The 13,097-nt window shown below is 38.6% G+C and overlaps 1 protein-coding gene across 1 annotated transcript in view; it reads right to left on the bottom strand.

The window, feature by feature from the left end:
- BLTP3B (bridge-like lipid transfer protein family member 3B) overlaps positions 1–13,097 on the bottom strand; it is a 344,497-nt gene that overhangs the window by 158,211 nt on the left and 173,189 nt on the right. Inside the window, exons 8-11 of the mRNA XM_053718772.1 lie at positions 12,692–12,869; positions 12,462–12,545; positions 10,194–10,376; positions 5,487–5,599 (exon numbers count right to left, since the gene is read on the bottom strand). Of these exons, the coding sequence (XP_053574747.1) occupies positions 5,487–5,599; positions 10,194–10,376; positions 12,462–12,545; positions 12,692–12,869 (558 nt within the window). The remainder of the gene's footprint in view (positions 1–5,486; positions 5,600–10,193; positions 10,377–12,461; positions 12,546–12,691; positions 12,870–13,097) is intronic.

The raw sequence follows: 13,097 nt of genomic DNA, 5'->3' as shown, positions 1-13,097 counted from the left end.
TACAGAGTAGCTAATACCTCCTTTAGCAAAGCGCGGAGATGTTCTAGCTTAAACTTAAATGCTACTATATCAGGTTCTGCCTGTTGAGAAATCTTTCCTGAGTCTGAAATTTCACCCTCAGACAGCCCTTCCCTCACAGCCAATTCCGATTGATGTGAGGGTAAAATAGATAAAGCATCGTCAGCGTCTGATTGTTCATCCCTTTTATCTGTATTTAAAGCTGAACAATCACGCTTTCTCTGAAATGCTGGCAGTTTGGATAAAAGATTTGCTATAGAATTATCCACTACTGCTGATAATTGTTGCATAGAAATAAGCACTGGCGCGCTAGGTGTCGCCTGCGCGGGCAAAGCTGGTGTAGACACAGAAGGAGAGGGTGTAGAACTATCCCCACTACCTTCATTAGATAAATCATCTTGGGCAACATTATGAAATGTAACAGAGCTGTCCTCATTTTGTTTGGACGCTATGGCACAATTATCACAAACACTCGAAGGGGGAACCACATTTGTCTCTACACACACAGAACATAGGTTATCTGATGGCACAGACATGTTAAACAGATTTTGGCAGGCAAACAATGCAATAAAAACGATTTTAAACAAAAACGTTACTGTCTCTTTAAATAATAAAATGACACACTTTATTTCTGAATGTTCAAAAAACTATGAAGGCAATATCCGATTTTTCTGAAATTTGGACCCCAGTGTCTTAATGCTTAGAAAGTATTGCACAGCAAATATGGAGACTCTAGCTCTTAAAACAAGCAAACCGGAGCTAATTGTTTGATTTAACCGTTTTTATACACCACAATCCCTGCTACAGCATTGCTGCAGCTTTTACCTTTCTTAGGGGTCAATCATCCACAGAAATAAGCCTTCTGGAGTCACTTTCTGAGCCACAGGACCCTCTCACATGGAACTGCATGCACTGCCTTGAAATTAACTGAAGTGCCAAAATGAGGCCTCCTCCCTCAGTACACTAGAGTGAAGGGGCCTTCCTGACTTGATTTAGGTGTCTAATGCAAGCCAGATCAATAAAAAAACGTCCCCAAGTGTATATGAGCTTATAAAACATTTCAATTGCCATCATATTGTAATAAAAAACAATCGATTTGGCCCCTGACAGTGTCTACCAGCATAAAAATCAAAAAGGGGAAGCCTGTTATCTTTTTTGTTGAGGTGAAAGAAAAATGGCTTACCGTTTTCACTGAGGGGAAAAATGACTGTCATCTAGCATTAGCCTGTGTTGTTAGAAGGAGACTAGTCATACCTGAAGCAGATAAGTTTGCAAACTGTTACCCCCAACTGAAGTTCTCTGGTTTCAACAGTCCTGCGTGGTAACAGAAATGGATTTTAGTTACTTGTGCTAAAATCATAGCCCTCTTAAACAGAAATCTTCATCACTTTTCTGTTGTAGAGTAAATAGTACAAGCCAGCACTATTTTAAAATAACAAACTCTTGATAGAAGAATAAAAAACTACAACTAACACCACAAACTCCTCACCATCCCCGTGGAGATGCTACTTGTTCAGAGCGGCAAGGAGAATGACTGGGGGGCGGAGCCAGAGGGGGAGCTATATGGACGGCTCTTGCTGTGTGCTCTCCTTGCCTTTCCCTGTGGGGGAGAATATTTCCCACAAGTAATGGATGACGCCGTGGACCGGACACACCAATGTTGGAGAAAAATGTATTAACCCCTAAACCGCCGCACTCCCGCCTCGCAAACACTATAATACATTTTATTAACCCCTAATCTGCCCTCCCTAACATCACCGCCACCTACCTACAATTATTAACCCCTAATCTCCCGCCCGCAACGTCGCCGCTACTATAATAAATGTATTAACCCCTAAACCTAAGTCTAACCCTAACCCTAACACCCCTCTAACATAAATATAATTTAAATTAAATGAAATAATATTCCTATTATTAAATAAATTATTCCTATTTAAAACTAAATACCTATAAAATAAACCCTAATATAGCTACAATATAAATAATAATTACATTGTATCTATTTTAGGATTTATATTTATTTTACAGGCAACTTTGTATTTATTTTAACTAGGTACAATAGCTATTAAATAATTATTAACTATTTAATAGCTACCAAGTTAAAATAATTACAAAATTACATGTAAAATAAATCCTAACCTAAGTTACAATTAAACCTAACACTACACTATCATTAAATTAATTAAATAAATTACCTACAATTAGCTAAACTAAAATACAATTAAATAAACTAATCTATAATACAAAAAACCCCCCACTAAATTACAAAAAATAAAAAAATATTACAATAATTTTAATCTAATTACACCTAATCTAAGCCCCCTAATAAAATAAAAAAGCCCCGAAAATAAAAAAATACCTTACCCTATTCTAACTTTCAAAAGTAATCAGCTGTCTTACCAGCCCTTAAAAGGGCTTTTTGCGGGGCATTGCCCCAAAGTAATCAGCTCTTTTACCTGTAAAAGAAAATACAATACCCCCCCCACAACATTACAACCCACATACCCCTATTCTAACCCACCCAAACCCCCCTTAAAAAAACCTATCACTAACCCCCTGAAGATCTCCCTACCTTTTGTCGTCTTCACTCAAAGTCTTCATCCAAGCCGGGCGATGTGGTCCTCCATCCGGTAGAAGTCTTGATCCAAGCGGCAAGGAATAGGTCCTCCATCCGGGGCGAAGTCTTGATCCAAGCGGCAAAGAAGAGGTCTTCCATCCGGGCGATGTCTTCTTCCAAGCGGCATCTTCTATCTTCTGTCTTCCGGATCCATCTTCATCCCGCCGACGCGAAACATCCTCCTTCCCCGACGGACTAACGACGAATGAAGGTTCCTTTAAGGGACATCATCCAAGATGGCGTCCCTCGAATTCCGATTGGCTGATAGGATTCTATCAGCCAATCTTCGGAATTCGAGGGACGCCATCTTGGATGACGTCCCTTAAAAGGAACCTTCATTCGTCGTTAGAAGGAGGATGTTCCACGTTGACGGAATGAAGATGGATCCGGAAGACAAAAGATAGAAGATACCGCTTGGAAGAAGACATCGCCCGGATGGAAGACCTCTTCTTTGCCGCTTGGATCAAGACTTCTACCGGATGGAGGACCACATCGCCCGGATTGGATGAAGACTTCGGCTCAGCTGAGTGAAGACGACTCAAGGTAGGGAGATCTTCAGGGGGTTAGTGATAGGTTTTTTTAAGGGGAGTTTGGGTGGGTTAGAATAGGGGTATGTGGGTGGTGGGTTGTAATGTTGGGGGAGTTGTATTTTTTTTTTTACAGGTAAAAGAGCTGATTACTTTGGGCAATGCCCAGCAAAAAGCCCTTTTAAGGGCTGGTAATAGAGCTGATTACTTTTGTAATTTAGAATAGGGTAGGGAATTTTTTTATTTTGGCGGGCTTTTTTATTTTATTAGGGGGCTTAGATTAGGTGTAATTAGATTAAAATTATTGATTTTTTTTTTTATTTTTTGTAATTTAGTGTTTGTTTTTTTTGTAATATAGTTTAGTTTATTTAATTGTATTTTATATTAGATAATTGTAGGTAATTTATTTAATTAATTTATTGATAGTGTAGTGTTAGGTGTATTTGTAACTTAGGTTAGGATTTATTTTACATGTAATTTTGTAATTATTTTAACTAGGTAGCTATTAAATAGTTAATAACTATTTAATAGCTATTGTACCTAGTTAAAATAAATACAAAGTTGCCTGTAAAATAAATATAAATCCTAAAATAGATACAATGTAATTATTAGTTATATTGTAGCTATATTAGGGTTTATTTTCTAGGTAAGTATTTCGTTTTAAATAGGATTAATTTATTTAATAATAGGAATATTATTTTGTTTAATTTAAATTATATTTATGTTAGGGGGTGTTAGGATTAGGGTTAGACTTAGGTTTAGGGGTTAATAACTTTATTATAGTAGCGGCGACATTGTGGGCGGGAGATTAGGGGTTAATAATTGTAGGTAGGTGGCGGCGATGTTAGGGAGGGCAGATTAGGGGTTAATAATATTTATTATAGTGTTTGCGAGGCGGGAGTGCAGCGGTTTAGGGGTTAATACATTTATTATAGTGGCAGCGATGTCCGGTCGGCAGATTAGGGGTAAATACTTGTAGTTAGGTAGCGGCGACGTTGGGGGGGGGCAGATTAGGGGTTAATAAATATAATATAGGTGTCGGCGATGTTAGGGGCAGCAGATTAGGGGTTCATAGGTATAATGTAGGTGGCGGCGGTGTCCAGTCGGCAGATTAGGGGTTAAACATTTTTATTATAGTGGCGGCGATGTGGGGGTGCCTGGGTTTAGTGGTACATAGGTAGTTTATGGGTGTTATGGGTGTTTATGGGTGTTAGTGTACTTTATAGCACAGTAGTTAAGAGCTTTATATTCCGGCGTTAGCCCATAAAGCTCTTAACTACTGACTTTTTTTGTCGGTAGGAGTCTTGTCGGTAGAGGCTCTACTGCTCACTTCTTCCAAGACTCCAAATACCGGCGTTAGGCAGATCCCATAGAAAAGATAGGATACGCAATTGGCGTAAGGGGATCTGTGGTAGCCTGGAGTCGCGGTAAGGAAGTGAGTGTTAGACCCTTTCCTGGCTGACTCTAAATACCAGCGGGCGGGCAAAAGCAGCATTAGGACCCCTTTACGCTGCTTTTGATGGCTAACGCAGAACTCTAAATCTAGCCGAACGACTTGCAGTGTTGCTAGCATTAAAATGATATGCTCTAAGGAATTTTTGTTTTACTATTATGACCCTTTAAGTGAACATATGCAAGGTTGACTATAATGGTTTTGCAGTGATGATCAAATGGGACTTCATTATATGAGCTCCATTTACAAATGCAGCTTAAGAGGAGCTTCGGCTGCAGGCTCATATGAGCAGCTTTGGCTGCAGGAGTTGCACACGCTGCGGATTGTGCAATGGTAAATGTGGGCAGTGTATTGCTACCCACTAGCCGCAATGTTTTGCAGAGTCGGAGATGTCCACCCCTGTCTGTCTAGCCCTTGTTAAATGGTCCCCATAGGTTTTAAAACAAGTCCATAACTGTGTTAAAAATTAAATGCCTAAGTTCACAAAGAAAAAGAACAAATTAACTTAGCCAAAAAAGTCTTTACAACAAAGTAAAAATACTTTCTCACTTACTTTCTAGCTTTAAAGATATTTAAGAGCCCTAACAAGGTTAAAAAGCAAATAAAGGAACAAACATTACAGACTTGATCATCTGAGAACTGAGTCTGTCTTGTCCTTTCGAGAAATAGTAAAAGTTGGAATACAAAACCAGAGCTCCGAGCTCGGACACACCCTTCTGATACAGGACAAAGACAAATAGGAAGTAAAACCAGCAGGAAGAGGAGACCACAAACTGGACTTTTCTACCTTAATACAACTGTCAAGAATCTATGGATCTAACAATTTCAATATAAAAGAAAAAGAAAAGACAAAAGGATATAAATGGCATACCTGATAAATGTTAAAGTCAGCTAGTCTAACCACAAATGAACTGGACATTAGCTTTGATTGTAGGTTTTCGCCAGATGAATTTGGAGATGATCCTTTAAGACTGTGATCGCAACCTGTAAAAGAATAAAAACATATCACGATTCAAAATAATAATAAAAAAAAATCTATCTTACACAATAAACTAATGTTTTGTGCATAATATTATCAGCATACATTGAGCCGTTAATTATGAAGTATCTGTTTTATTTATTTTTGCAACCAGATGGAGCTAATGCCTCAGAAAGGGTCATTTTTTAGTTGATCAATTTGTTTATGAACAGATGTTTCTATGTCAGCTCCAACTACCTTTTTTCTATTTAAGTGACATCAAACTCCAACATCAAAGAGACCCAAAATACAATTTCATTTTTTTTGATGATCCAATTTGCTTAATTATATAAGTATCCATTATGTTGAAAGAGCATTGATGCACTGCTGGGAGCCAGCTAGAGGTATATATAATTATCTAGGTATCCATCCTTTGTTGAAGGAGCATTGATGCACTGCTGGGAGCCAGCTAGAGGCATAAATAATTATCTAGGTATCCATCCTTTGTTGAAAGAGCATTGACGCACTACTGGGAGCCAGCTAGAGGCATATATAATTATCTAGGTATGTTGATTTGAACAGCCAATATAATTTCAGAAGCTCTCATCCTATTTGCTGTTTTGAACAGCCAATAGGATTTCTGTAGTCTCATCCTATTGTCTGATTTGAATTTCCAAAATCAAATCAGTCAATAGGAATGCAAGGGACGCCATCTTGAATCGCATACCTTGCATTGAAGGTTCAGTGTACGGCAGAGACCGTATGAAGAGAATGCCCCGCGCCGGATGTCTTCAGAATGGACCCACTCCGCGCCGCCAGGATAAAGATAGAAGATGCCGCCTGGATCAAGATAGAAGAGGTCGCCTGGATGAAGGCTTCTCGCCACCTGGATGAGGACTTCGCCGCCTGGATGAAGATCGTTAAAGCGGGACTTCAAAAACTGTAAAACTGGTTAGTGCTAGGTTTTTTTAAGGGTTTTTGGGTGGGTTTTTTTTTGAGTTTAGGGTTTGGGCTATTCATAAACAAATTAAATGCCCTTTTCAGGGCAATGCAAAAAAGCTAAATGCCCTTTTAAGGGAAATGCCCATACAAATGCCCTTTTCAGGGCAATGGTTAGCTTAGGTTTTTATAGATAGTTTTTTTATTTTGTGGGTTGGGGGGGGGGGGGATTGTAACGTTAGTGGGTGTTTGTATTTTTTTTCAGGTAAAAGAGCGGTTTAACAAAAGTCCCTTCTAAGGGCTATTGGTATCTTATTCTAGATTAGGTTTTTTTATTTTGGGGTGGTTTTTTTTTTTTAAAGGGAATTAGAATAGGAATAATTTTTATTGCTTTGGATAATTTCGTTTGTTATTTTTTGTAATGGTAGGTTTTTATTTTTTAGCAATTTTAGTGCTTGTTATTTTTTGAAATGTTAGGTTTTAGTGTAAGGCAGCTTAGGTTTTATTTCACAGGTAAGTTTGTATTTATTTTAACTAGGTAGTTAGTAAATAGTTAATAACTATTTACTAACTAGTCTACCTAGTTAAAATAAATACAAACTTACCTGTGAAATAAAAATAAAACTTAAGCTAGCTACAATATAACTATTAGTTATATTGTAGCTAGCTTAGGTTTTATTTCACAGGTATTAAGTTTTAAATAGGAATTATTTAGTTAATAATTGTAAGTTTAATTTAGCTCTATTTTAATTAAGTTAAAGTTAGGGGGTGTTAGGTTTAGGTTTACGGTTAGGGTTACGTTAGGGTTAGAGTTAATAAATAGTTTAATTTAGGTTGTTGCGATGTGGGGGGCTGGCAGTTTAGGGATTAATAGATTTATTTAGTGGTAGTGATGTGGGAGGCCAGAGGTTTAATAGCTTTATTTTGTTACGGCGAAGGCGGGGAGCGGCGGAATAGGGGTTAATAACTTTAGTATAGTGGCGGCGATGTTGGGGCGGCAGATTAGGGGTTAATAGCTATATTTAGGTGGCGGCGATATCGGGAACGGAAGATTAGGGTTTAATAACATTATGTAGGTGCCAGCGATGTTGGGGGCAGCAGATTAGGGGTGTTTAGACTCAGGGTTTATGTTAGGGTGTTAGGTTTAAGCATAACTTTATTTTTCCCCACAGACATCAATGGGGCTGCGTTACGGAGCTTTTCATTGCGTGATCGCAGGTGTTCAGTTTTTTTTCTAACCCGCTCTCCCCATTTATGTCTATGTGGAAAGCATGCACAAGCACGTCAAAACAGCGCTTGAATTGTGTGCGGTCCGGAGCTTAAAACCACCATATCACACGCACAAGCTGTTTGAAAACTTTTTTGATTTGAACAGCCAATAGAATTTCAGAAGCTCTCATCCTATTGGCTGTTTTGAACAGCCAATAGAATTTCAGTAGCTCTCATCCTATTGGCTGATTTGAATTTCTAAAATCAAATCAGCCAATAGGAATGCAAGGGACGCCATCTTGAATAGTGTACCTTGCATTGAAGGTTCAGTGTACGGCAGCGACCGAATGAAGAGGATGATCCGCGCCGGATGTCTTCAGGGTGGACCCGCTGCGCGCCGCCAGGATGAAGATAGAATAGGTCGCTTGGATGAGGACCTCGCCGCCAGGATGAAGATAGAAGATGCCGCCTGGATGAAGACTTCTTGCCACCTGGATGAGGACTTTGCCGCCTGGATGAAGACGTCTCTCCGCCTGGATGAGGACTTCGCCGCCTGGATGAAGATCGTTGAAGCGGGACTTCAAAAACTGTAAGTGGATCTTCGGGGGTTAGTGCTAGGTTTTTTAAGGGTTTTTGGGTGGGTTTTTTTTTAGTTTAGGGTTTGGGCTATTCGTAAACAAATTAAATTCCCTTTTCAGGGCAATGCAAAAGAGCTAAATGCCCTTTTAAGGGAAATGTCCATACAAATGCCCTTTACAGGTTAATGGTTAGCTTAAGTTTTTTTAGATAGTTTTTTTATTTTGGGGGTTTGGGGGGTGGGGGTTTGTAATGTTAGTAGGTGTTTGTATTTTTTGTTTCAGGTAAAAGAGCTGTTTAACTTAGGGCAATACCCTACAAAAGGCCCTTTTAAGGGCTATTGGTAGTTTATTCTAGATTAGGTTTTTTATTTTGGTGTGTTTTTTTTTTTTTTTAAAGGGTATTAGAACAGGAATAATTTTTATTGTTTTGGATAATTTTGTTATTTTTTTGTAATGGTAGGTTTTAGTGTAAGGCAGCTTAGGTTTTATTTCACAGGTATGTATTTAGTTTTAAATAGGAATTATTTCGTTAATAATTGTAAGTTTAATTTAGCTCTATTTTAATTATGTTAAAGTTAGAGGGTGTTAGGGTTGGGGTTACGGTAAAGGTTAGGTTTCGGGTTACGGTTAGGGGTAAATATATAGTTTAATTTAAGTTGTTGCGATGTGGGGGCTGGCGGTTTAGGGGTTAATAGATTTATTTAGTGGTAGTGATGTGGCAGGCCAGAGGTTTAGGGGTTAATACCTTTATTTAGTTTTATTTAGTCGGGGAGCGGTGGAATAGGGGTTAATAGATTTATTATAGTGTGGGCGATTTTGGAGGCAAGGGAATAGGGGTTAATAACTTTAGTATAGTGGCAGCAATGTTGGGGGCGGCAGATTAGGGGTTAATAGCTTTATATAGGTGGCGGCGATATCGGGAGCGGAAGATTAGGGTTTAATAACATTATGTAGGTGCCGATGATGTCGGGGGCAGCAGATTAGGGGTGTTTAGACTCGGGGTTTATATTAGAGTGTTAGGTTTAAACATAACTTTATTTTTCCCCATAGACATCAATGGGGCTGGGTTACGGAGCTTTTCATTCGATCGCAGGTGTTAGTTTTTTTTCTAACCCCCTCTCCCCATTGATGTCTATGGGGAAAGCGTGGACGAGCACGTCAAAACAGCGCTTGAATTGTGTGCGGTACGGAGCTTAAAACCACCATATTGCACGCACAAGCAGGCTGTTTGAAAACTTGTAATGGCTGCGCTATAGAGGGTTTAATAACACAACTTTTGTTGCATTCGTTAATTTCCCTATAGCGCGCATAACTCGTAAACTACCTGACTGATAGGTAAAATGTGAGACTTGTGGTAGCATTGATTTACACACAGACCAATCCCATTGTGAGTCTATTATGCAGTTTGCCATAAGAATAAGAATGTTACATCTGAAAGTAGATACTTCTGTGTCAGGCCAGCAATTGTTGTAGTGAAGAAAACGTTAAAATCTCATTTTATAGAGCTCAGTATAAAAACATTAAAGGGATACTAAACCCAAATGTTTCCTTTCATGATTCGGATAGGGCAAATTGATAATAAGAGTAAATTAGAAACTGCCTGCTCTATCCGAATCATAAAGGGAAAAAATGTGGGTTTAGTATCTCTTTTAGGACTCACATAATGTATTGTAGGCACATTTTCATTTTATCTGTGTTAAAAGTTCAGTATTGCAGCACTTGAGGCAAATAGTGCTATTCCCGCAGCGTAAGTCACAGATCACTTAGAGGCTACATTAGCAGAGAAGAAGTCTCAAATACAAGGAATAGGCACTACCACTATTATTTTCCTTATGCAACTGCTTTCCATGCTCATTTCATCAGCGCAAACTGACAGCTAGTTTCAGTACTATACCTGTTTGTCCATATTGCTGTGACACACTGAGGGCGGATTTTGTTGGGGATCCTGAATTATGGTCTTTAACAGCTTGTTTAAGCAAATCCACATTACATTTAAACTCCTCCAGTAATTCTTCTGCCCAGGAGCACCTCGTTTTTGTGGCATCACCATAGTACATCCAGTGAATGCAGCTGTCTCCTATTATAATGTAAAAAATTGAAAACACCTTTATAAACAATACTTACTCAAAAACAAAACAGTTAATAATTAATACAATTAGACATATTGGATTCTGTTTAAGCCTAGAAGTAACTGTAGACTATTATCTATCCATGGACTACATTACGAGTGGCTCGCTATCGTTTGCGTGCAAGGGAAATCGGGTTTTTGCAACTGTTACATTCCGATCGTATTACAAGTTCAAACTGAATGCAAACGCATGAGCTAAATCGCTATTTATGCTAGAACGATTACCGCAACTTCAGAGCTCTGAACGGTTAACTGTTATGATCAACAAAAAAGTGTCACAAAACACATCAAAAATACATTTAAAAGTACAGTTACCCTCATAATAAAACTATGCAATAAAAAATTATGAAATAAAAATATTGCATAAAAAAGTTATAAGGCTCAAATATAGGAGGTCTCAGGTGTTGGGGGGGGGAAAAAGGACTGCAAAGGGCTTTAACATTGTGATACATACATATACATGTCTATATATGTATGTATAAATATTTATATATTTAACATTTCAACTACTGCTCCACTCATAATATAGCCTAATATACACACACACATGTACACACTATAGGGCAAAAAGTATGTGGACAACCCTACTAATTATTGAGTTCAGGTCTTTCTAAAACGCAGAACATAGCCATAAAATCTCCATACAAAAACATTGTCAGTGCAATAGGTCATACTGAAGAGCTCAGTTGCTTTAAACATGGTACTATCACAGAATGCCACCTTTGCTACAAGTAAGTTTCTGAAACTTCTGCACTATTAGATCTGCCCTGGTCAACTGTAGGTGGTGCTATTGGTGAAGTGGGATCATCTATGAGCAATAACAGCCCAACTATAAAGTGGTAGACAACACAAACTCACAGAGCTGAGGTGCAAAGTGCTAAAGCACATATCGGTAAAATTAGTCTATCACCTGTTTCATAACTCACTAACGAAATCCAAACTGCCGCTGAAAGAAACATCATCACAAGAACTGTTCATTTGTAGTTTTGTGAAATAGCTTTCCATGGCCGAGCAGCTGTACACAAGCCTCACATTAACATGCACAATGCCAAGCGTCAAATGGAGTGGTGAAAGCATTTCGCCACTGGACTGTGTTTTCTGGAGTGACGAATCCCGTTCCACTATCTGGCAGTCCGACAAAAGAATCTGGGCAGGAATGCAAGGAGAATGCAACCTACCAGAATGCATAGTGCATAATGTAAAGTTTGAAAAACAACCCTAGACCAAATCTTCCAGTCTCCCCCAAGGTGTGGGATTGCCCCTTAGTTCCAGTAAAAGATCATTTTAATGCTACATGATACAATAATATTTTAGACAACTGGGTGCTTCCAACTTTGTGGCAATAGTTTGGGGACATGACTGTGCACTGAGCAAGGTCCATAAAGACATGTTTTGATATGTTTGGTGTTGAGGAACTCAAGCAGCATGCATAAAGCCCTGACCTCAACCTTAATGAACACCTTCCGGATGAATTGGAATGCTGATTGCAAGCCAGACCTTCTTGTCCAAAATCACTACCTGACCTCACTAATTCTCTTTTGGCTGAATGGGTACAAATTCCACTGACTCACTCCAAAATCTTGTGGAAAGCCTTCTCAGAAAGCTATTATTACCAAAAAGGGTGTTCAACTACATATTAATGCCTGTGGTTTTGGAAAGGGATTTATAACAACCTCATATAGGTGTGATGGTCAGGTGACCACATAGTTTTGGCCATATAGTGTGGGTGTATATGTGTGTATGCATATATTTGGAGCAATGGCACAATAGCAACTAAAAAATAGTAAATGGTGCATGGAAATTGCTTTCCTCAGTCATCTGCCAAGCCTGATGCTATAGCTTCACTTGCACTGGCATTTGTCTTTCTGATGCTGAGGATTGGAGGTGGCAGAGATTAATGTCCAGACCCTGTGGTCAATCTCCCTGTGTGGCTGCAGAGTAGTCAATTCCAGCACCTGCACTGAGCTCCCCCCCAACCATTACAGCCATTCACAATTAAGCAAAGGTATAAAATAGTAGTATGTAGTATCATACCTGCTCTGTGGCACGGATAGTAGTCAACAGTCAGCTGGCTGAAGGATAACTGCATGGCGCCTCCAGTAATACGTCTGGTAAATGCTATAAAACAAATTCATTAGAATTCTCATTTTTTTTAAATATTATCTGTCAAAGAAGAATTTTGAATATTACAAAATTGAAAAACTGAAGCATGAAGAAAACAGACTCTTGCCTACTGCAAACATGCTAAATTCTTCTATTATTACCATTTTCTTTGGCATGAACATCATCACAAATGTGAAAGTCCAAGTGTGAGATAATCAGATGGTATGAGGTTTCCTTAATATCAAAATCACTAAATAACTTTAAAATAGCCTGGTTTTGCTCGGCGGTTGTTGATGTTTGCTGTGTTTTCGCCTGGGAGCTTGCTGGAGGCACAGAGTTCTGCAGAGAAAAGTATTAATAGTATTCACACACTTTCCCACAGCAGTGAATGACTGAACTGTGTGATCAATGTAATAGACTACAGGCAGCACTGCCTTAATTAATGCCATACTGAAATACATAATTATATAATTCCATGTAAGTTAATATTTAATGCACCTTAAAATTAAGATTTAAACAAAATTTCTAGCACAATATCTATGCTAGAAATGTAGACATTTTTTAAAC

Source organism: Bombina bombina, chromosome 6 (genome assembly GCF_027579735.1).
Source record: "Bombina bombina isolate aBomBom1 chromosome 6, aBomBom1.pri, whole genome shotgun sequence".
NCBI classification, from domain to species: Eukaryota; Metazoa; Chordata; class Amphibia; order Anura; family Bombinatoridae; genus Bombina; species Bombina bombina.
This window is presented reverse-complemented; position numbering and strand designations above follow the sequence as displayed.